At 43.7% G+C, this 25,615-nt stretch overlaps 1 protein-coding gene across 3 annotated transcripts in view; it reads left to right on the forward strand.

Moving 5' to 3' along the window:
- Positions 1–19,413, forward strand: part of ZNF521 (zinc finger protein 521) — a 276,460-nt gene extending 257,047 nt beyond the window's left edge. For all 3 annotated transcript variants that reach the window (XM_057700348.1, XM_057700345.1, XM_057700346.1), the window contains one exon: positions 18,607–19,413. In XM_057700348.1, coding sequence (XP_057556331.1) covers positions 18,607–18,636 — 30 coding nt within the window. In that variant the 3' untranslated portion in view covers positions 18,637–19,413. The remainder of the gene's footprint in view (positions 1–18,606) is intronic.
- The last annotated feature ends 6,202 nt before the right edge of the window (positions 19,414–25,615 follow it).

The raw sequence follows: 25,615 nt of genomic DNA on the forward strand, positions 1-25,615 counted from the left end.
CAAAGAAGGGAGTTTAAAATTTTATAGCATTCATAATGCATCTAAAGATGCGGTAGCCTTATTTTTCTTTTTAATAAAACTACACCTGGAAATTAAGCAAGCATACAGAAAGACAGATAAGCATGATTGTCACAATGAACTCATTTGGACTAAATAAGTAAATGCGTTTTCAATTACCCGTTTTGTACCAATAAATGCCTAATCTGTGTGTGCATGCTTGGAGGCACAACCTGGGCTCACTTTTTCTAAATGTGGCCCTCACTGCTTCACCATGTGTCCTGCTAGTCACATTTTCAAGAATCAAGTGGTTAATAGGTCCAAAGGAAGGGCAACAGAGGTATTTGCAATAAGTAAAAGCCCCTTTATTTACATCTGAATCGTTTCTACAGCACCCTAGCTCAGTTTTTAAAAATTCTCCATCCATTAATTTCTTGATGTTCATAGCGATGGCTGGTTTTCGCTATTAAGAGATGGAGCACCATTTCCCCGTTCTAGGACTCATCCCTTCCTCCAGCAGCCCTGTTGTTCGCGGTCTGCCATTACATTATTTCTGTGTCTGGCCCGGAGTTGACGACAGATGGCCATCTCTGAACCGCCATCAGCGCGACTTTATGGAGCATCCAGCTAGGGTGTACTGAGGAGCACTGCGGCCAGCACTGCGGCCCCTCCCCCACCCCCGGCAGTGTTCATCGCCTCTGCCACAGTCAGCTCTGGCTGGGCTCTGCTGGCCCTGCCGTCTCCTGTCACCAAGACAGCCTGCTGCCACGGCACCGGAAGATCTGCCTCCGTCAGGGGCGAGAAGCTGCGGGCACGGTCGTACTACGAAGACAGCGCTGTGTCGCAGCACCTCTGCAGTCAAATCCTTGGGAGAGAGCTGGGCCTCCACATCTCCAGGACATGCTGCAATCCAGGGAGGCACATTGAAGTCCCTCATGTGTTCCTGTTTTAGATGTTTGCTCCACACATGGATCAGTTTCTTCACCTTAGCAGAGACACAGTACCAAGAATAGACTCTCTGTGTTTACAAACTTTGATCGGACTCTTGGAAAACACCACGTCCATATCCAACTGCTGTGGCAATAAGCGTTAGAGAGGCGGTGGTCATGGGCGTCAGCGCTCAGTCCCCCGAAATGAGCAAAGAATTCACTCCAGCATCTTCTGATCTGTCGATGTGGCAATCCCTCGGCTGGCCGCATGAAATGAGCTGTTGCTGCGCATTTGGAGAAAGATTGATAGGCTGTTCTTGATTGAGTTTGCTAAGGCCAGGCGGCTTCACAGCCGAGCGTGTGTTTTAAGAGGAATTCACATTTGTATCCTTTATTGTTATATTTGCAGCGAATCTACAGCTCGTAACAGGCTCTGCCCCGCAGCTATGAAGGAGTGAGTTCCCCTCATTGGGGAGAGAGCGGTGTTCTGTGAAAGCCTGCGATGTGGCGGGTGAGATGAATAGTGCTTAAAAGCGGTGCTCGTGGTGCTGTCATTTAGAACAGCAACTCCGAGGCTTTAAACGGGAGTGAAAGGCAGGGTAAACGAGTCCTTTAAAAGTGGTGAAATTTTAAACTGCCTAAAATAACAGGCCTCCTTCACTGATAACTTCATTGAGGGAGCGAGGGAGTGAGTGGGGGAACTCACTGGGCAGGAACCGCGTTCCCCTTAAAGGAGGGCAAAGTTTGCAAACGGGAGGCTTTTCCCTTGTACCCAGCGTGTCTGAGAAGCTGGCATCTTTCTTTCGTGGACTCCTCTTGCTTTGTTGTGGCCCCTCAGCTGGCAGAAGACCATCTCTTGCTGGAAACCCGAATCGCCTGTAAAAGCTTTCCTTTTTCACATTGCCAAAACTTAATTTTATAATTATCTGACTTACACCACTGGGCACATCTGCTAAGTTTGTGTGCCTTCTAGACACATAAAAGGCTACTGTGATACCATTAAATATCAGCAGTGTGCTTTGCTGTGCTTGGAGTTTATAAGGGTGAAAGGTGATTGTGCAGGAAAATAGAAAAGTCTATTTGCCGTGAGCCAGGCACTAAGACCTCACCCCCATACTCAGTTATAATTCATGACAGTACTGGTGGGAAGCCCTCATCCCTCTGTGGAGTTAATGCATCTCCACTGAAGCCTGCTGTGAGCACCCTGCATCCCCGCCCACCATCTGTGCCTTCACTTGCAAGCTCCCTCTCCCTCTCTCTCTCTCTCTGTTACTCTTTCCTGAGATCTCTTGGTATTAATATTGTCGGGCTACTACTGCTTTGTAAAGGTGGCTCTCCAAAACAGGCTTGTCCTTTAACTAGGGGAAGAGCTGGAAGGAATGCATTACAGTGTTGTTAACTGTCTCATTTAGAAAACGTCGATTAGAAAATGGACAGGGAAGCAGCAATGGCCTTAAACCAGTGGCAGACTCTGGGAGCCGAGGATGCCCTTCCAATCACCGACTAGGATGAGGCACCTGTGGTCCATGGTGAGAGGCCAGGGATGCAACACAAGGTGGACGTTACAATTGAGGTTAATCCTGTTCTGAACCAGAGTCCAGGTCCAGAGTTGAATGTGAGAAATGTTTGCCCGCTTTGTCCAGGGGCTTGACCAGCGCCACACTGGCGCCTCTATGATGTGATGCTGCCTGCTCCGAGAATCAGAGCTGATTGCCTCAGAGCCTCAGCTACCCAAATGATCAAGCCCTGGGCTTTACAGAACCCCACCTAAAATAGCTGTGGTCATTTGTGTGGTGCGAGCCGCCTCCTGAAGCAGCATGAGCAGAGGTGGCCAAACTCCCAAACGTGCTGCAGCTTGACCGGGCAGTGGTTTGTTCCCATCCTGTCCCAGCCCCTCTGTGCCCTCTACCTCCCCCCTTCCCTCCCTGTTGCAGTCCACTCCCCACTTTGCTGGGAGCCCAGAGCGTGATGGGGCAAGAGGACAGTGTGGGTTCAAACAAAAGATGACACCGTACCTCCTTGAGCACGGCTGACCCAAGATTCATGTGTAATGTTTCACAATCTGTGCTCTTAACAGAGTCCATTGTTAGTCCTCCTTTAATAAGATAAATCAAATCCAGGCCTGGGACGCCCGTGTATGAATTTAACAGACGTGATGCCATCGGGGACCTACTGTGTTATAAACTGCAGAAATGGCCTTTTTCTACTTCAGACTCGGGCTTATTCCAAAGAGCCTTCAGAGCTCCAGCAGCGGTGAGGTGAGAGGTCACCCACTGAGACAGCAGCACCCACCCTGTAATTCCGCCTTGTGTGTAACGGGTTCAGAACCTGCTCCCGACGTCCGCCTGGTATGCGTCCCATCCTCTCTCTCACCCGCCGAAGGAGAAGTAGGGCAGGCATGGCTGTGCTCACTGTCCAGGTTTTCTTGGGTGAGAGATCACTTTGAGATGACACAGCTGAGTAGTCAGCCTGAAACCCTGGTTGGTATTTTATTAATTTTGCACCAAGATAAATCCTGAAATTCTGACAAACTCCATGACAGGTGAAATTCCTTCTTGCAGAATCTGCTCAGCAAGAGGCTGCTCATTTCGTTCTGTTCCGAGGCAGGCAACAGGAGGGCAGCTTTCTAATCAGCCCTCAAAGGACCCCCAGCCGCCCCAGAGTCTCCGGCTGATTGAATAACTCCTGGGCCTCTTCCCCTAGGCCTCCATCAGCGGGGGTCCTGTGGAAAGCAATCTCCCGCAGACTGGCACTGAAGAGAGCTTTAAACCACCATTTTCTGCTCTCCAGAGGAGCCTGGAGTACTAAAAGATAGATGGACTGCAGATATTTTATGAGAAACTGTCAGAAGAAGAGCAGAGTAAATGTTTTTTCGCTTCTTCTTTGAGTCACACACTACATCACTGTTGAATTTCTCCCAGAATCTTTTACATTTAAAGTAAGAAATTAATTGGTTGCTAACCTTTCATTTCCCCCTCCCTTCTTCCTTGTTGTCTTCCTCCTTTTTTTTTTTTTTTCCTTAAATATTCACACAGAGGCCCTTTGCTTAACCACAGTTGCAGAAAATCAGTACCATTTGCAATGAAATATTTATAATGACAGAATGAAAAATTGGATTCATTTTCTGGACTGTAGCCGAACAGTCTGCAACTTTGTGCAGTGTCGTTAGGCATCCCTCCTTCCTCCCTTTCATTGGAAGCTTTCTGGAGAACAGGCCACATGTACACTTACCTGTGCTTTGGAGGGATGCCTACCAAAACAGAGAGCCCATTTCTGGGCTTTTTTTAAAAAATAGAGGAGAAAGGAGCATATTTTAGTCTGTGTTGCCGTGTGGGGGGCACTCGGCTGTGGCCCATAAAGAGGTAGCGAGGATATGAACCCGGTCAAAAGAAAGAGTGTTGGCTCTGGGAGGAGGAGCTGGGAGAAGTTTACAAGGGATCCAGGAGACAGTCTGGTCTGCACTCTGCAGAGGAGTACAAATAGCAACCAGCAGGGCTTGGAGTCTCGGGGCAGATTTATAAGGGGAAGTGGGAAGGCAGAACAGAGATGTGTCAATAGACATTGACTCTCAGAGCTCACCTTTTTTCCCTTTAGCGTTTGCTACCATAGGCTTTCCTCCCATGTGACCTCATATTCAGAGAGGCCTTCCTTCTAACCAGGGTTGGCTACTGCATGTTTTTTTTCAGAGATGAAGGACAACAGGATTTTGCTAGGACAGTCCAGCGCTGTATTTCAAACAAGGCCGCCCCCCAAGTGCAGAGCCACCACGGTGCGTTCATTCTTCCTGCACGGCTTGATTGGATTTGCAGCAAGATGCCTGTGAAGCACATTTCAGTCTCCCAAATACGTTTTCACTTTACTACTGCACAGACAGGCCCAAAGATCCGGCCCGCTCCTCCTCCCTCCATTGTCGGAGTGTGACAGGGATGACACCCCCACTCCGGGGCCTGCTCAGGCTCCCAGGTCAGCCCTCTGACTCAACCTTTCATCTGTTCCCTTGTGAAGCCCTGGGTTTAATTAGTTAGTGTTGTTTTCTTTGGGTGGTTTTTTTTCTTTTTTCCAAAGTGAGAACCGTTCTAGCAGACTTCAGCATGAATAGAAACAGCCAAACTCAAGTCTGCAGGTTTTGCTCCCTGAATTTGCATCTTGCATTGCCAACTCCACAAGATCAATAATCCATATTTGACTGTAGAATAAAGGCTGCCTGTAATTGAATTAGCTCATTCATTCCATCTGATTAGCCCTGTTTTATTCATGGAGAGGAAAAATAATACAAACTTACTTTCTCCAACATATTGCATGATGTGAATGTAAAAGAGCCTTCAGCACTGTAAAGCAAATTTATAAAGATGATGGAGAGTTAATTTCAGTATTTGTTTATCCTATGAATAGGAATAATACAAAACGCATCACGCTGCCTTTTTGTGGTGATAACTTTAATGTGGACATCTACTGCGTCAATCTGTCCTCCAGTCAGCATGGCATGAATATCCTATCATAGGTCTCTCTTCTGACCAAAAGCAAGAACACCCCTCCTCAGTTGTGAAGGACAGCTGGGATAAACAGACTTCTGGTATTCGCCTTTGGAGAGATCCACCTTAAGAGATTTCACCCTAAGGTCATTACCTCTTATCCATCCATGGATTACCATTTGCAAGCTTTTTGATTGCTAACTCTCTTCTCTCTGAAGCAAAATCTCAGCACACGTTTGGACCTGGGTGATGAGAAACACTGAACAAGAAAGGAGTTCTTCATTATTGGGACCCCAGGCTCACAATGCGTAGGCCAATTTGTGTGTGACGCATACTTTCTCAGAGGCTTGGAGTTTTTATTCACGCTTCTCGTTTTGTCTTTTCATTGCATCCAAAAAAAAATGATTTGGAGAAAGATGCTGACAGTTCAGCATGAAATGATGCGTGTTCTGACACAAACTGCATTGTAGCTTAGGAATGTAGCCTGAAGTTATTTTACTGTAGCATTTCTTTGATTCAGCGGAGAAAAAGAATTTTCCTTAAAAGTGTGTGTTTTAGGATGTGACAGTAACTGTTCTCCATTGCTGTGCCTGAATGCAGCAGAATGTTTCCACTTAACCCTTATTATTGCTGGCTTTCTGGAGGACTGAGGGTAAGGGGGAGAAAATGTTTTTGCGTTAGTTTTTCAACAACTTAGGTGAGTCTGAAATATATACCCAAGTAAATGGGAACTATAATCGTGGCGTGTTCAGAATCAATCTTTTCTGCAGACCAGGAAAGGAGCACTGAATAGCATTCATTTAGGTACTGCCAGATGTATTTCTGCAAGGGGCGTGCCTTGCCAAACCGCTTTGGATGATTTTAAGTGTTATTAAGCAGACTTACAGGAGCAACTGGCCCTCGGGATAGCAGTAAAGGACCATGGCGCAGAAGTCCTTGGTGGAGGAGAGTTCCAGGGCAGACCAATCCTCAGAAAGAGAAGCACCCAAATGCAGGCTGGATTTGAATATCTGAGTTAACAACTCTGGGAATATTTCTCTTCCCCTTGTCCAGCTCCTTCTGTGTTGTGGCTGGTTTGCATCTGTGTTTGAAGTGCCAGGCGGTTTAATGAAGTTATTCTTTTATAAATTTTGCAACACTGAAGCAAGCATGAGGGCTTTAAATTAGAATAAGTGCCACTTCTGTGTGGCAGGTTCCTTTGAGGACTGATTAGAATGAGGCCTCCTGCCGCTTGGTCCGTTCTGCGCAGCGGCGTTGGTGCACAGGCTTGTTTACAGCTCACCTTTGAATTTGCAGGAGCGAGCGTGCACCGTGCCTGCTGCCTGGCCCTCTGTTATTGGAAGCTGTCTTCCTTTCCAGGATCATGTTAAATACTTCACTTTAAGGAGTTATTTTTTTAATTATATTGCTTTATTGTAATGAATTAAAATTAACTTGGAGTAGCAAATTATATAAGGATGTGAGGGTTATAGATTACTCTCACCATAGCTACCACACATCTTTGTGTGGGGGAATTAAAGGGCTGTCTTTCTAGAAGCTCAGTGCACCATGAGGGGTGAGGAAACTGTTCCACAGAGACTGAGAAGCAGTGTCAGAAAAGATATCCAGGAAATGGGAAGAGAACGGGAGCTTAATGTGTGGGTTTATGAAGCAGACAGAGGCTCTTCCTGGCCAGAGAGTGGGGGGCAGCGCTGCCATTTTCAGATTTTATTTTATTTTTCGCACACAGGCTTAGTTGCTCCGCGGCACATGGGATCTTCCTGGAGCAGGGATCGAACTCATGTCCTCCGCATTGGCAGGCAGACTCCCAACCACTGCGCCACCTAGGAAGCCCACAACGCTGCCATTTTAAGACCTGAAAGATTCTGGGACCAGAAGAGATGGGAGGCAAGAGGGAATCCAAGTATATCTTGAGACCCAACAGGTTCCATGTAGGGGAAGGGATGCACTTGGCATTCCTGACTTCCTCTCTTCGTGCCTGTGTGCACTGGCTAATAAACAGGGGTGGTTTCAGGGGACGTGGAGGCAGGACATTGTTAAAGAAAGGGGATTTGAAACTCTCTACAGGACACAAAAACATGCAAGGAGAAGGGAAAGGAAAGAGAGCAGGCAAGAAAAAAAAAAAAAAAAAGCACCAAACTTGAATGCAGAATTATTTCTCCTCTCTCCAAACCAGGATTTTTTTTTTTAATTTAATTTAAAGTGAGAGACACCCAAAGAGAATTGGGCTTGTGAAACATTTGCGTTTTATTTTATTTATTTATTTATTTATTTTACTTTATTTTTTTTTTATTTTATTTATTTATTTATTATTTTGGGGGGCGTACACCAAGCTCAATCATCTGTTTTTATGCACATATCCCCCGTAAGGACTTTCTTAGAATTTAAAACAAGGCCTACTTGGGGCTCCTTTTAATTGCATTCTCCACGCAGGAATAAGAGCCCTGGGAGACCCAAAGATCAAAGGCAAACGCCAGGGATTTTACCTGTAGAACCCATGCAGGCGTGTAACTCTCTCCCGGCTCCACAGCACATGCTCATGCCAACATCCACTGTAGGCACGGGTGTGCACACTTGCACACGTGCACGCACACACACTCATCCTTCTACAGTTTAATTATGGAAATTTTGGAAATCAATGCATTGTCCTTTCACAGTTCTATTCTTTGTATGCATATCTACTAAAGCAAATGCCCTAGTAGACAGGCATTTGGTTGCTTATGATGGGGAAAGATTGTTTTCTGTTATTCCTCATGATTTATAACATGTTGACTTACTCTTACTGTGAGTTTACCTCCTACAGAGTGTGGCAGTGTTTTTAATAAAAGAAATAATACACTACAGGGAAGTGGCATTTCTTTTGCTTTTTGCCCAAGTTCAATAAACTATTTTTCATAATTATTGGGAATTGGTTGAAGGGAATCCTCGTCCATATCAGGTGGAAAAGGAGGAAGAGTTCTTGCTCCCTTCTCCTCCCTCCAAAGGTTACCTTTTGAATATAAATTACTATGCCTTGTGCTTCTCCCATTCTAATCAGATGACCTTTTGAGTCTGGTGGACCAGAGTTTAAATCCTAAGCCTGCCCGTCAGTTTTTAAATCAATGCCCTGTTCCAACAGCTTTCAGGTACATAACTTTCAATGGATTTCAAACACAGAAGTGACATAAGTAATGCGGGTGGAATCTTGCCGCTGACGGTCAAACAACCCAGCTTGACTGCAAGATCTTGGACCAAGTAATGTGAAGATGGATAATCTCACCAACTAAATCCTTTACAAAAAACCTTCAGGGATTCAAAATCTGTGAGATGAGGAAGGAGAAAGAAATGTGTAATGTTTGCAAGAGGACATTTCTGAGCAGTTATCAATTTAATCTCCCATTATTTGCCGCTAATTAGTACACGAGGCTGTTCAATATTTAGCAGAAGTTTGTTTAATTGCGTTTGACTGGGGGGTGGGGTGGCGGGCTTGAATATGGCTTGAACATCACGCGTCCGTTGTGTGCACCTAGAGCCAGGCAGAGAGGAAATTTGTATTCGCCCAAGATGAGCACATGTCAGTGTCAGCCAAGCCTTCTTTTTCCTTCTTTCCACAGATTTATTTATCTTTAAGGTATCTAAAATTAGAGCACGAAGAAGGGGCACTGTTCACGGATGTAAAACTGGAAGGAGGTCATTCTTAACGTTGTTTACAGATGTTCTAGTTTAGAAAGCGCCAGTGTGATAAATTAAACATTACAGGGGGAAAAATTAAAGCTTAGCAACAACTGGCACATGGACACATCTGTCTGTGAAGCACTGACTTAATCCCTGAATATCTTATTAGACGGTATTGCCTATCAAAGCCTTCTGTCCCACAATACGCTGGGATCCCGCCATTCTAGGATCTGAGCAGAAGCTTTAAGCTCCAGACTCTTTCATTTATGCTGGCTGTCTCCAGTTTGATTTAAATTTTCTGTTGGCTCCATGCATGTAAACAGCTCAACTCATTGTTCTCTTTTAAAAATAAACTTTGTGCTTTTCATGTATTTCCCAGTGGCCATTTTGCTCTTTTTAGCCTATTCTTCTAATTTGGCACCTTTTTTTTTTTTTCCTTAATGTAGCCGATAGTGCATACTGCCATCAGTTCCAAAACGGGAATTTCAAGCCCATCCTGTATGCAACACAGATAGGGGTCAGCTAGCGACTCAAATTTTACTACCATTAAAAACTGGTAGTAAATGAATTTAATTACTTTATCATATTTTAATTTTTGGCCACACTGTGCAGCTTGCAGGATCTTAGTTCCCCAGCCAGGGATCAAACCTGCACGCTCGGCAGTGAAAGTGGCGTCCTAACCACTGGACCGCCAGGGAATCCCCTTTACGACCAGTTTTAATTTCGTAATGAGAAATGAAATTGTTACCAAGTTAACATTGCCACATATAACCCATCAGCAGTATTTGTCCTTTTGAAGCTGGTGGTCCAGAGTGGCTTGTTTTATTTCTCTGAAATGTTTAATTGTCAAAATACTAGAAATCGTTCTACATTAGAAATTTGGACGTGGCATTCTTTGAAAAATTAGTCTTTGCTTCAGGCTTCTGAAGACTCACGTTAGACTAAGGCTAGGCTACTTTAGGTAGGTATTCTCGAGATACTGTTTGCCACCATTGGCTTTCCCAGCTTTTGTAAAAAAGAGCACCTGTGGTGAAAATAGGCTCTGTCTGAAGTGACCCCCGCCTCCCTGCCCAGCCGGTGGATCTCCGGCCCCACAGGCACCAGTCTCCGCCCTCCACGGCTCTCAGCCTGGCTTCTGCTTGCTCTGTCCCCTTGGAGCCCGTCACTCTCTTCTAACCTCCCCCTTTTCATCACTCCAGCACCGGGCAAGTGTGACTCCTCCGAGAACTAAGCCCAGGAGGTGAGGTGCCCTTTCTCTGTGGCCCACGGCACCCTGTCCTCCTGTCCCTGGTGAGTGCCCTGACAGTAAGCATCTGTCATCTCTACAGCCAGCCCAGACCAGGGATTAGAACATAGCAACCTGCACCGCTCAACAATTGCTTCTTCCTGGAAGCCAGCTCAGCCACTGGAGTGGCTATAAGACCTTGAAAGTTGGCTTAAATTCTCTGGGACTTAATTTCCTCATCTATAAAATGAGATGTTGGAACAGATGCTGCTAGAAGCTTCCCAGCTCTGCAGCCGTTTAACCATTTCTTTTTTACTCTGAGGCATTACTTACAGGTGTAGTTGACTTCTGTATTGAATCTAGACCAGCAAATGAGGGATGGTGGCTCTGCAGTTCTTTCAGAGTAGGTACTTGTTTCCATACCCTAAATATTAATTTCCAGAGTTTCATATTTGGGTCCCTTTATACTTAGACTGTAAATATTCCTAAAGCAGCATCGATTAGTTGCCACTAAAGTGTACCACCTTTGTTCATTGATGGCACGTGGAAAGTCTTAGTAAATTGCTGAGTGAGTGGACATTTTTGGAGAGACTTGATTATTCTTATAAGCAATGCCAGTTATTATATATCTCGAAGAATTCTCTCCTTGATTTTTCAACAAATGCTCATTCTCACCGTTGACTATATTTTTAAATGCCATGCAGCATATATGTGTCCTTTTCGCTGTCCTATTTTTCTTTTCAATTTGATGGGGGCGATACCGCTGAGACTGAACACTAAGCTGCACACTCAAGCATGGCCCCATAAGCTCAATGTGTTTTCAAAATGCTGTAAGTAGTGGTCCTCACTTGGAGATGATTTTTCCCCCAGGGGATATGGCAAGGTCTAGAGGTTTCTGGCTGTCACGACTGGGAAGGTGCCACTGGCATGTTGTTGCTAGAGGCCAGGGATGCTGCTAACATCCTTCCATGCACAGGACATTCCCCTAGAACAAAGCCTCGTCCCCCCCAACACTCCAGTACTGCTGAGATTGGGAAACCCGGTCCCTCCGACCTTCTAGAATCTATTTAATTTGTAGGCATCTCTCTCTAGAACAAAGCAGTTGAATGGCATATTTTGTATAATGACTAAGAAATAGCTTACTGGCTTGTCTTTTTGGTTTCTTTGGATGAGACAGAAGAACTTTATACTACAGATATATAGTCAAGGCTTCTGAACATAAACTCATAAACATGCCAATGTCCACATTCTTCAGAGTTATCTCAGCTCGACCTTTTCTAGGCTTATTTAGCATGAATGTCCAAAGAACAACAACAACAATAAAAAAAATGTCCTTCAGTGAGTTTTATTAGAATGTGAAATCGTTTCCTATGGGAGGTGTGATGGAAGCTTCATTGCCAAAATCATTTAAAACTAGCCTGGAGTGTAAACTTCATAAAACAATTTTTGTCCAGCAAGAGGACAGACTAAGTAACCTAATAGTCCTTTTCTGTCTTTAATATCGTGTATTTTTCTGATCACTTCTGATGATGCCATTTCACCTTTTGCTTTAATATAGCTTAGTGTCATCCAGAAAATGCTTTGAGATGTCAGGCCAAGCCCATGTGAACTGTTAAATGTCAAAAGAAAATGCATCAGTGTCTCTCTCAGTTCATGGTGATGACATTACCATATGAAAAAATAAAAAGGGAAATTCTGTCAGTGCAAACATGATCACAGATGCAACATTCATGGCATTAAAGAGAGGGGCAAAAGCATATCATGACAGACAGTTTGGGCAATTCCACTGCTCTGGATCAAAATAAAAGAGTAGAACCTCCTTTTAGTAAATTCTGCCAAAGTCAACATTGTGAGTCAACCCGCCCCCCCTCCCCCGCCCCGGTCATGAAAATCCATTATATGAATATGTTTTTTAGACAGTCAGAGCACTTTGGGAAATATTAGACATTTGTTTAATGAAGAATTTTCATTAAAATATATCTCACCAAATTGCACATATGCACTTATATGTTCCTGATGTTTACCAGGTAGAGGCCATGACAACACAATTACCCCAAATTTCTCCAGCCAGGAAGTATATAATTTGTAGACAGCAGAAACGTTGGGGTGGTAAAATGTGGTCTAATTGGTATTTTGGATGATTTGGGTGATTTTTAGAACATTCTAATAGTACTTCCAGAGCTGAAGCAATTCTTTTTTAATTAATTTAAAACTATGAGTACTTTTGTAATTGGGTGGACTTTGGAAATGTTAATTTATTGCCTTCACATCCCGTTAACCTTATCAAGATGTGTAAAGGCTACGCTTTGCTACTGTATTTTTTCCTCTAATCTATGGGGGAGGACACCCAGCATCCTCTCTCCCTTAGCTAGATACACTTTTAAAACTGTTTTACTAGCAAATGAAGTTGGGAATGAAAAAAAGAGACAGGGTGGAAATGTAAAAATCTTGATTAGAAAGTATAATTTAATAGAACATGTATTGATTAATGTAGAAGATATAGTACTTATATTGATTCAAACGAGAGATTTAGTACTAAAAGCTCTAAGCCAAAAAGCTGTTGCAGATTGCTACAAAAGTCAGTTTAATGCTGTCCTTGAGAGTGCCTTCACAAAGAAATTCTTCTAATGTTTGAGGACTAGGTAGAATGCGGTATATGTCAGTTTGATCCCGGAGGGTTTTATTTTGTACTCTAATAGCTGTTGCGAGCCTACATTATATCCAAGGAGTAATTTTCCTTAGGGGTGCCCGGCTCGCTTTGTGTCAATATTCTAGCATTTTAAGTCACGTACAGTATATGCTTCTGGGAACAGAGAAGGAGCCAGCCAGACTCATAATGGTCTGCATTCATTAATAAAGGCAGAAGCTTCTGTCCCTCCACTGCCCACTACAGGGATGCCTCTTTGGCCTTCAGGGACCCGTGCAGACACATTTAAAGAAAGCTTTATTCTGAGTGGGCAGGAGATGAAATGTAGGACTCACAGGCATTTCCTAAGTCAGCTATATGCCCGAGCACAGGGATGACCTTAATGGGTCAAAGAAGAATGCAGGTCAAAAGACTTATTATCCAGCCTGTTGGAAACCAATTGCTTTTGTTTAAAAAAAATAAAAAACAAAAAAAAAAAAAGCAGTAGTGCTTAAAGGTGGACAATAATGTAGAATTCTGTTTGCAGCCTGTAACTGCACGACTGTGTGTGTACTGGGTTATGCTTCTGGAAAAATAAGAGCATACAGACTCTCTATAGTGTTTACAGATAAAGGTCCAACCCTCGTGATAAAAGGAAGGGTAATATAATTAGTTAATCAGTGATGATTGATTACGGATGTTTGCGTTCTTCAACTAAAGAAAAAGCAACATGCTGCCACAGTGCTGTCACCATCTGTTGAGAGAAACAGCCACATTTAATCTTTCTATTTCTTTTATTTCTTTCCCGCCTTGCATTGTTGCAAAGCCACAATTGCCTACTATTTCATCTGGTTGGAAAACATCTCATTGAAATTGAATACAACTGCAGTTTAAATTCAGGATTCTAATGGCATGGTGAATTAGTGGAAAGCTTGTTTTTTTCTTTTTTTCATTTCTTTTTAAAATAACATGCTGGCTCTTTTTCTTAGTTTTAAAAGCTTGTCAGAACTTGAGACAAAAGGCTATAAATAGACGAGTCATGGTAAAAATGATTAACATCTTTGAATCAACAAATCTCACAGAGCTTCCATTCAGACACAGTTTTTATTTTTATTACTATTGCTACGTACCATTTTGCCCATGCCAACAGAGGGCTACAAAGCATAGACGATGAGACGTGATCTCTGTCAAAATATTGGACAGGCAGTCTGTGGGCACTACTTCTGGGGCTGGGGACTTAGTTTTTCCACTCTGGGAAGGTAGATTCCCCCTGGCTTTCCTCCAGAGCTTAACTTCATCACTGTTATAGGCGCAAATATTCAAATTCACATCAAGATCACAGGAAAATGGGATAGTTTGGTCAAGGGGAACAGTTACAGGGGCTCGTGGGTTTTTATTTTTATTTAAAAATATTTTGCTTGGATTGCATTTTAAACAGGATTAAACCGTTTGACCAGTAAATGTGGTCAGCTCTCAGAAAGGAGGCGGCTGAATTAATCATGTGTTAGCATGCCAAGCCCAAAATGAGAATTCCAGTCTTGTAAAATGAAAGGCATCTCATATTTTAAAAGAAATTCATAGTGCTAGAAGGGAATTTTTAAGGTCCTCATCTGTTTTTTAGCTTTCTAAGTTTAATTTCACATTTTAGAGAAAAAAAGATAGAACAAACTCCTTCCAAATGGGGCCCTTTACAGTAAAGAGAGTGTTTTGTGTTTTTGTTTTTGTTTTTTTAAACCTGGCTATTAAGGTATCATACCTAGATGGATCTTCTTTTAAGCTATAAGGTGTGTTGTGAATTTGATTTTTTTTTAACACAAACCCCCCTCATGTAAAACAACTGTTCATAACTGGGATTAATGGTTTGCAATTTTCAGTTACTTAGACATGGGGTCTCCAAGAGATAGCTTTTTGCAGAGTAGAATATGGCTCTCTGTGGGATTACAGAAGTTTTCTTCTCTTCCTACTTCCTTTTCTGTCATCAGCCCCCCACCCGCATCGATGTTGCACTCATGTTCTCCTCGATTATGTAAAACACTCTCCCTTCATTGGAACAGATATTTTTTCTCATAGCTTGTCATTGCATTAAAGTACTTTGGGGACTGTGAATTGCTGTGTAAAATTGGTGAGATTACCCACTGCTTTGTTCTAGTGTAGTGGTTTCCTCCAGACCTAAAGAGCAGAAAACTCTTTCAGGAGAAGGTGGCTTGAGGGTGGCCTGGCAGCCTTTTCTCTGCTGTTTGTGCTGCAGGGGTTCAGGACGGGCTCTGTGGTGTGGCTGGCGTGGCCAGGGCTGGCACCTGCCCTCTCCTTGGGCTTAGAGCTTCTCTGGTCTACTTTTCATCTTTCCCACTCGCTTGTTATCTCCCTCTCTGAAATATGTTGTCTGTGATTTTAAAAACACACCAAATAGGCAGAAAGCTCCCATGAAGCACCTTCCTGTTTCTCTTATCCTCGGATCTTCCGTGAAGTCTGGAGACGAACGCGCCTCATCTTTCTCTCCAACCCCTAACAGCCAACCCAATAATCTGTACAACTCAGACATTCATTCCTTCCTCCAGAAAATGAAATCAGGCCATTTGTATTTTCAGTGACTCAAAGTACCGCATAGGGGAGGGGAACAGACACATCCCAGGGATCCTCAAAGGTGGTGAGGACAAGTCCTTGAGGACTGGATCAGAATCACCTGAAGTTTTTTTGTTTGCTTGTTTTGTTTTCAATGCAAATATGCCCATTTCCCACCTTGAGAATCAAGACCACGGTGAACACCATGACTGGGGGCGGGCGGGGGCGGGGGTGGGGGCGGGGGCCCCGTCCTCACCCTCAGCTGATCTGGAGGAAAAAAGAAAAAGAACGACAGTAAGTGATCTCAATGGCATGCAGGTATCTACACACCAAGAGAACTTTCTGCCTTGACCATCTTTCATGCCAGATTTCCCATTTAGATGTTGTTGACATGACAGCTCTTTATTTTTGTTGAAGCTTGAATTTCGCAAGCCATACCCTTGTCCTTCTCTCAAATGATTTATGGTCTTCTCCCTTAATATGCAAAGCATAAATCCTTTATAGTAGCAACTTCAATCTGTTGCTGTAAGTGATTCATATGTATTTGCTCATTTCTTTGCATCTCTGAAGAGACTTATGTGCCTTTGGTTTAGGATGAAAGCATCCAAGAAACAACTGTGGCCAACTATGATGGCCAGTTTGTGTTAGGTTTTTGTTTTGCAGAATCTTCATATAGGCACACAGAAGAACATTGGCGAGACTGCACTCTAGCTTCCTTTATTAACCTCTTAAATTCAGTTGAATGTGGAATGTGTATAGTAAGGACTTAAATATTTTTAAATAATGTTATTAAACTGTTATGATAAAAAGTAATCACATATCCTCCTGTTGATGTTCTACCATTTAGATAACGTCATAGCTTCTTGTATTTATTTTTTTAATTTTTTAAATTAAAAAAAAAAACACCTTTCTGAAAGATCAGGCTTGACTCTTTGAGACAGCACAATGTATGAGAAAGTTTAGACAGTGTATGTTGAGTAATTGAACTTTTTTACTGTTTATAACCTCTTTGATTATAATTAGTTGATATTTAAGGGGACAGCAATGTTTCATAATCTCATCAGAGTTTTGATTACCCTTTATGTCTACCTATGTGTGAAAAATAATTTGCAGAACTATTTATTTAGAATCAATACAAAGAAAAAAAGAGTTGGCATAAAACTGGTCTGCTCCTGTATGTACTTTTAGCCTAGCACTACTAAAGAAAAATTAAAAACCCAGCTCATCTTTTACTGGATTAATAAAAATGGTATGTGTTAAATAAGGGTGAGTGAAATAACATCCTCATTATTTGTTTTCAATCGTATTATAATGTGGGCTTAGTTTAAAATAGGGAATGGAAGACTTGGTCCTCTTCACAAGACTCATGTCTTCTTCACTGGTGCTCGTAGCCCCGATTGGGCAGCCCTAAGCAGCCAAGCCTCTGGCCCTTCATCCTCTACTTACTGGGCAGGCATTTTGCTGGTTTTGTGAGGGATGAAAAGATAACAAAGATCTCTAAGACAGAGCCCTCTGTTGAAAAATTTCCATAGCTCCGCTTTACCTACAAGGCAAAGTCTGAACTCTTTAGCCAGGTAAAGAAGGTTCTTTGTAGTCTGGCCCCAAGCTTCTCCCCACCTTCATTTCTCATGAGCATGCTTGGTTCTGTACACTTAAGAAGATTCCAACCAATCTGAACAAGTTGCAGGTCCACCAACATACCTTGCATGTTCTTGCTTCCTGCCTTTACCCACGTGGGTCTTTGGCCTGGAGTGCCCGCCCTGTGTCCCAAATGCTTCTTCATGTTTCCGGTCTCAACTAAAATGTCACAAGTTACAACCACTGCAAAGCCTTCCCCAAAGGCCAGGCAGGGTTAGGCGTGCATGATATTCCTGTGGTCGTTTCTAATATAATTCTGGCCAGGTTGCTTTACCATTATGTGCTCACATGCCTGCACTTTGAAGATGTGAAGGCAGGGACCGTGCTTCTCCCTGCAGTGGCCCTTGTCTAGCTAGTCAGTCATTTGTTTGGCCAGGTCGTCTTTGCCCAGCACTGTGATGCTGGGGGCTGGGCCTGGCGGTGATGCAAGTGTTCAAGAGATACTTGTGAAGGAATGAATCAGTGAGTGAAGACCAGAATCACAGACACAGGGAGAGAGCAGGAACTGCAAATAACCAGAAAACAAGACCTCAGATGCATACCCTATAAGCAGTGTAAACTACACAGGGAAATCAGAGAGGGGAGAAAGCAGTTTTAGATGGGAGGAGCATGGAATTGGTCGTATTTTGGGAGAGACCGCAAGGTTCTGATCAGAAGGGATGGGGAATGGGGTCGACTGGAAGAGGTGGGAGAACACAGCTCGGGAGGTGCATCGGAGGGAAGGTGGAAATCAGGCCATTTCCAAGGGTTTGCTCTGAATGAATGTCCTGTGGGTCTGTGACCACAGGCCCAGGTCTGGAGCCCACCCGTCCAGTGTTCACCCCCAAGGCTTGGCTTGTAGTTATAAGTTGCCCAAGAATCCCAGTTGCCCGCTCACAGTTTGGAAACAAAATGGCTCAGAAAGGGGACATGCTGTGTGGATGGAGAGGAGGCCACCAAAACACAAGCAAAGGCTGCACCCGCCAGGGAGGGGGTGGTTGCAGCCTGCTGTGATCTCCTCCTGTGCCAGGTTGGGACCCAGCCCTGAGCCCATCCCCAGGAGAGGAGCTGGAGACGCATCCTGCCCCCTCTGTCAGTTGTCCACCAGGCCGCTCTTGCCCGTAAAGTCTATATTCAGGGACAGATAGAGCCTCTGCTGTTAAGACATGCGCCTTCTAAGAGTGAGTAGAACAAAAGCGTTTGTAATCAATGGAAACACTGTGCAGATGAATATAACGGTTAAAATAGTGCTGCGCTGGTGTTTGAAAAGCCGGGTGTATTCTGATAAGAAGAGAAGGTGGTGGGGAGGGGTGTCTCCTGGGAAGCAAAGCAGAGGCAGAGAAAGGGAAGACCCCTGGCTCTCACTGAGGGTGGGGAGGAGCTGCCCCCCTGAGCACCAATTCATCTGGGTGCAGAAACATAGTATTTAGGTCATTATAAATCAATCAGCATCTATGGATACTTGGTTTGATGAAAATACAATCACTTAAGTTTTTTTTCCCCCCTCTTTCTTTTTCATTACAGAATCATACGATGACCCAACACAGCAGTTAGTGCAAGCACGGTCTCTCAAGGAGAATGACTTTTGTGGCACAAAAAGGGAACATGTTTTACTCTTTGCACGAAACTTTCATTGTTAATGTATATTATTCAGAAACATTGTATTGTACCATAAAACTTGTATTATCAAAACTGTTGGATGTTCATGTGTTTGAACTTTTGAGCACCGGATAGACCCCCTGTATATAAAGTGTCTCACATGTATTATGTCGTCTGATACTAAAATGGTCTTATAAAGACAAGTGGACTTGGGCCCTATTCAGGCAAGATTTAAAAAAAAAAAAATGTGAGCAAAATGGCTTAAGAGAAAGTATTTTCAAGGAAGGCAGATTAAAACAACTCTGTTACACATGAGACTATGTTTGGACTTCCTTTTCTTAACACTTAAGCCTAAAATTTCTCTTTTGGTATATCAACGGTTAAACCCAAGACTATTTTTTATTGCTGAAGATTCTTGCAAACCATGAAGAGATATTCTCACAGAACCCCACAGCTGGATAAGGCCCATATATATATTTGTAAGCCTTGCAATGTGACAGGTAGCATCACTATATATGCAATAGTTGTTATGTAGACTGTCAGAATTTTTTTTCCTGGATACATTTGAAGCTTTGAGTGTTCAAGGTTTTCCTTAATGATTTCACACAGCCAAATTCTTGAATCAGTTGAACTAATCTGTATGTTACTGTTATTAATGTTTACTCTGCAGTCTGAACCTGGAGATTACTGGAATTGTTTTCCAAGAGGAAATAAATTCAGTTTACCATTAGGTATGAGTGTATTTGTGTTTTCTTTTTCTAGTTACTCTGCCATTAAAAAAATTCTAATTGCCTGCATGCACCCTTGGAAATGAGTTCTGCTCTTGAGAATATCCCAGGCATAACCTCAATCATATTTAACCTTTCCACACTGGGCCAAAAGCAGCTGGGAGGAGATTCATCGCATCGCACAGGGAAGGAATCAGACCCGATGTACTTCTTCCTCTTGCAGATCCTACCAGGTCACATTGTACTGGAGGATTTTGACATCACAGATGGATGTGATGGCTGTTTTCTGCATAATTTGCAGCCCAATTCATGTCATGCTGTGCAAATCTGAACTCAAAGTAGATGGCTGCAATTTGAGAGGCAGTTTGGCTTATGTGTACTTAAGAAGCAGCTTTGTTCATTCAGAAGACAAAGCACAGAGCAGGGAGCCTGTGAGCCTCGCGCTGGCACAGAGCACAGACTCGCAATGTGGTCTTCTCCACATCACCCACCTCTGGGCCTTGGCCCCCCAGCCCAGGGAGGTGACGCGGCTTGGTCGTCGGCCTTCACGCAGGCACGGGTGTCTCTGGAAGGTTGGTGACACCACGGCTTGCCACAAAATGGTGAGTGAGGCTCAATTTCAGAGGCTTTAAGGGGAAAGAAGAGAATAGCCACGTGTACATTGAGCCCGATATACATGTTTAGTCAAAATCAGTAAGAACAGACCTGATATTAATGGGGAATGTTGATCCACATCCTGCTTCATCCTCTGTGACTCTTTCACCCTCTTTGAAACTCTGAGGACCTCAAGCAGCTCTCTAAACAAGCGAGAATCTTCATGGCACTTTTTTTGATGGAGAAACTAATGCATGGACTGATTCACTTTATTGTGACCACCTGTCACCAGGGGAGCCGTGAATGAAACCCAGATACCAGCCCCGCAAGGTGTAAGCCTCACCGCATGGTGCTCAAACCCTAGCCTGCGTCAGGATCACCTGGAAGGCTTGTTACGTCACAGGGCACCGGATCTGACACCCAGAATTGCTGAGTCAGTAGACCTGGGGTGGAGCTCAAAAGTTTGCAGTTCTAGGATGTTCGCAGCTGGGGCTCATGTTCCTGAGGTTGGAGCCACACTTTGAGAACCACTGTTTCACCCTATTTCCAAATTAGTTGAGGGCATTGAGTGTGAATAACCATGCAGAGTGCTGGCAAAATCTACTACATCTTTTGTTACCAATAAGAGAAAGTTTGATCAAATTTTAGGATTGTTCAGAAACAAGTACCTCCTGGTGATTAATGTATGTGTGCTTGTCAGAATGTATCGCATGTGTTTAGTTTTTTAATGCTAGGAAAACCTACATCTATACATTTCACAATGGATTGCCAGCATGCTATTTAATTAAAAAGCTTTTTCACCAGCTACATAAATAATGAAGTATGCTGAGAATATGCAAGTACATTCATAATTAAAATACTCAGCTATATTTAAAAAAATTAAGATCTCTGCTCTATTCAAGGATTTTGCATTTAAAATGAAATAGCCAAACTTAATGATGATTTTTTTTTTAAAGCTTTAAAACCTCAGGTTATTGAGTGGGTTCTATTTTACTAAAAGGAAGCTGCTTTTCATTCATTACGAGGAAAGCAGGTGACGGTATTATCCAGGGATGGAGCCCAAGTTGCCTTGAACAGCATTGCCTCTGAGAGACTTCCCAGGGTCCTGGTACATAACAGGGGTTGGCGTTCCTAGGAAGCAAAGGAGGCTGGTGCTTAGCAGTCTAGAGGCTGCCACACAGCTGGCCATTGGGTTTCTTCAACATAGGTGTGGTTCAGCCTCTTCCCAGACAAAGCTGGGGGCCAAAGAAGTTGACTGCAATTGCCCCATATGCCTGCCTGATCCTCCAGTGACTATGAGATCATTCAAATTCAGCAGGCCCTTCTTTATAACCAGCCATTCTTTGGATCATAAATACTGAACAGTCATTCCCTCCTTCTGCTTGTTACCTTCTTTATGTTTATTTCCTGCTTCACTCCCTGAGAATATAAGGCAACTTAAAGAAAGATTAACAAAATGTTAATAGGAAAAGCAGCAGAGAAGAGAAAATACAGTAAAGCAGTTGGCTTGTTTTCTGCTTTAATTTTGGTTTCAAATGCATTGGTCACATTGGTTTTGAGCTTCCTGATAGTAAAGGAAAAAAATAACAACAGAAAGGAAGGATTATACCACTTTCTTAGGAGAGTTTTTTTTCCCCCAGCACTTAATTCCAAAAGAAATTTCTCGATGACCTTATATGCAGTTGGGTGGCCGATACAATGGCCACTGTTCCTGACGCTAATTTTATGATCTCATGTGGTGGCTGTCATCTAGAGGAATGCAGCTGCATCTACGGGTAGAGGCCAGAGTTGCTGCTAAACATCCTACGATCTGCAGGACAGGTGCCCAGAACAAAGAGTTATCAGGTCCCAAATGTCAACAGTGCCAACACTGAGAAATTGCTCTAATGTAAAGTTCTCTATGATTTTTCAAGGACCTTTTTACATTAGAATCACCTGGAAAACTTTAAAGAAAACTCTATTCCTGCAAGATTCATATATATATATATTCATATATATATATATATATTCATATATATATATATTGGCTGCACTGCATGGCTTGTGGGATCTTAGTTCCCTGAACAGGGATTGAACCCCTGGCCTCCAGCAGTGAAAGTGCTGAGTCCTAACCACTGGACCACCAGGGAATTCCCCTAAAAAACTCTATTGCCTGAATCCCACCCCCAGAGAAGCTGATTTAATTGGTCTAGAGTGCAAACGTGCCCCTGTTGATCTCAGTGTAGCCACGTCTGAGACACACTGCTTTGGGCTAACATTCCCACATAAGTGTACTGGGCTCAGGACTAGAAATTTGACAATCAAATCCAAGGAGTGGAGAAGCACGGCCCTCAAACTCTCTTTCTTCAACATTACTTTGTAACAACTGGGTGTGTAATGCTTATTTTAATTCTAAAGTATCATAACCTAAGGCGAGTTTCAGCAGAAGGGGAAAGGGGGAAAATGACCCAGAACCCCACCACTTACACCTGGTCCAGGATTACAAACTTAATGAGTGAGAAATCTGGCCCCATGGGAACCCTGGCCACCCAGAGAGCAAATCGCCCATCACCTGCCCCAACTGTTGCCTGGAGGGAAGGCAGCCTGCCGAGGCCAGATTGCCCAGAGTCTCAGGAGAAGCCAGCAATCCGGGTGGTTATGTGCCATGTGCCAATTTCTGAATATTGGCAGCCTACTCCATTTGTTATTCAAACTCTGCTGACCCCCGCGGTGCAGGCCATATGAGATGGACTTTCAGGCCAGGTCCCACTCTTGGATTGCCAGTTTTGACCTTCGGCATCAAGTACTATTTTTCCCAATTATTTGCATTCCAGACTATTTTAAATGTTTGTTTTAAAATAATTATATGATCTGTGTATGTAAGCATCATATGCAGTTCTGATGTTGCTTTGTGGCCTTCATATCTCTCGTGCTGCAGGTGAAGCGGTAATCCGCCAAATGGATGTGTTCTATATAAGCCCACCCTTGTTCCCGGATGTTTAGATTTCAGATGGATTTTTTTTTTTTTTAATGATGAAGGATAAAAAGCAGTAGAAAGTCAGTATTCTCTGTGGCAAGTCAGATATGCTATATTCTCTATTGCTAATGAAGGCTAGGTTAAATATGCTTTGGAAATCATACAAATGGGTGACAAGGTTGACACCCTGGTGTCTGCTTTGAAAGTTGATAAGCTTGACCAGTGTTCCAGCCCAAATGGAAGGTCAAGACACCAGAGGCGGCCCCTAGGGTTCCCCTGCAGTCTGGGTTAGACTCCTTGGCGCAACTCTGGGTCTGTTCCAGAACTTGGACAAGGATTTCGACGAATCCTCAAGTTCCACTCTATAGAGCATGGCAGCCCTGCTTTGTGCCCGTCGGGGTGCAACATTGCAGAACCCTTGAGCAAGGAAGTTTGAAACTCCAGATCCCATTAGAGAACACCTGCAAACGCTTCTCCGCTCACCTTCAGAAGGCCAGAGCCTCTTACCATCTCCCTTGTGTGGAAGGAGCGCTACCAAAGGTACTGAAAACGCCTAGAGTTCAAGGAAGAGAAATGACTTAGGGTAAAATGACCCAGAGTGGGTTTCTGGCAGAATCCCAAAGCTCAGGTCTGGTTGGCACTGCATTCCCGGGTGAGTGCCTCCCAGGGCCAAGGGGTAGCCACGACCATCTCCGCCAGATTCCTCTGTAATGAAGTCAGCTGTCAACTCCTTGGGGGGAAAGGCACAGAGCCCCTTTATTTCCAAGCAGGTGTTGCAGCATATTAAAGGTTGAATTCCATCTTGCGCTCGCATCCTGAATGAGCCAGTTTGCAGGCAAGCTCAGTTCTTTCTGCAAAGAGGGAAATTTGGCAATGGTGGAGGCTGAGTACTTAAATGGCAATCAACTTCTGGCTCATATCAATTAATTCCTTCATGGACTTCTGCCTAAGTGTAGCATCTTGAATTCCCAGCTGCAGAGGCTACAAAAAACAGCCCAGACAACACACGCCACAATCCGGGGGAGGGAGCGATGGTGACATGATGATGGGAGATGCTGTCTCAAGGAAGCAGTGGGCGCCCGTCGGGGGCTCCCTCTGTGTTTACCTGCGGGATCCAGGGCAGGACACACACTCCTTTCTCTGGGTGGGAAATTCTTTGAGAAAACTTTTAGTAAGTCCAAGTGAAATTATTTTGAGGGGAATCGCCTCCTTTTGGCTTTAAAATATCCAAATCCAAAGTGACCATGAGACATGGAAGCAGAATAGGGACTAGGAAATCAGGGAAGGGCTTTGTTGTCACAGACACCAGGAAAACCTATTCAAAAAAACGGTCCTCATCCCAAGGCACCTACCAGAGTTCCCTCCATCTCTCTTTCACATAAACAAGGAGCATCTTGATCAAGCACTGCAGACAGACTGAGGGTGAGTATTGGTGGTGTCGTATGAGACTTGGCAATTCTTCAATTCATCTGGTCAACAGTGACTGCAGCTCAGACTGTGACATCTACATAGGGATGTGAATTTCAAATCCCTTATCACTCAGGTGGGCTCTTCTCACCTAATGCTCTAACAATGCGACTATCACCACAAGCTATAACCCATGAAAGTCAAGGTCATGTGGCAGGGACAAGTTCACTTTTCCTCCCCTGCATGTGAAACATCCCTGTTTTGTCTCCCTCTCTGTTCTCTTTTACTAAATCAGAGGAAACGTTTGGTCCCTTGGCCAGGAGACAAAACCTTTGGTTCTCTAAGGGTCATGCACTGTCCAATATGGTAGCCACTAGATGCCTAAATATGTGGCCACTTAGATTTACATCAATTTAAATTAAGCAAAATTTAAAATTCAATTTCTCAGTCTCACTAGGAACATGTCAGGTGTTCAGTTGCTATACAGGGCTAGTGGCTACTGCATGGAACAGCACAGATACAGAACATTCTCCTCATCACAGAAAGTTCTATTGGGCAGTTGGACAATTCTAACCCACCCCCTCCCACCTTCTTTGGCCCCTTCCATGTACAGAGGCCCCTCTTTCTCCAGCTCCTTTAATTTTTTTCCCCACCTACCTTCCTATTTTTGTCTTCAAATGTGCACAGGTTTTCCCCTCTTCAAAAAAAAGATCATTTTTCTTGACTCTGAAACCTCCTCCCAAGACTGGTTTATTTATTTCCTTTATTTTCTTCCCAGTTTCTCAGATCTGTGGTCTGCCCCCACATCCTCCATTTCCTGACCACTGACTCACTCCTTCCTCACCTGCAGGCTGGCTTCCATCAATATCCTCTTACTGAAAATGTGTTCCCAAGGTCACCAGTGGCCTTCTCACAACCCAGTGAGAAGGGTTTTCTCCCCCAGTCCTCACTCCCCTCTGCCTTTCAATAATTTACACCATCAGTCACCAGGTCCCATGTTCTTGCTTGGCAATATTTCTTATGTTTATTCTTTCTATTTCCAATGACAGGACCCTAGGGAGGTCCTTTTCATCCACTGCCTCTGCCCTCTGGTCTCTCCTCTCTCTAATCCCTCTTGTATATGGGCACCATGTTCATCTTTATAAAACACTCATTTCACATCATTCCCTCATTCAATAAGTACCAGTGACTCCCAGAGTAACGCAGTGAAAAAGAGCATGGTTTAAATGGCATTTGAATCCTTTTCTGC

Source organism: Hippopotamus amphibius, chromosome 11, assembly GCF_030028045.1.
Source record: "Hippopotamus amphibius kiboko isolate mHipAmp2 chromosome 11, mHipAmp2.hap2, whole genome shotgun sequence".
Taxonomy (NCBI): Eukaryota; Metazoa; Chordata; class Mammalia; order Artiodactyla; family Hippopotamidae; genus Hippopotamus; species Hippopotamus amphibius.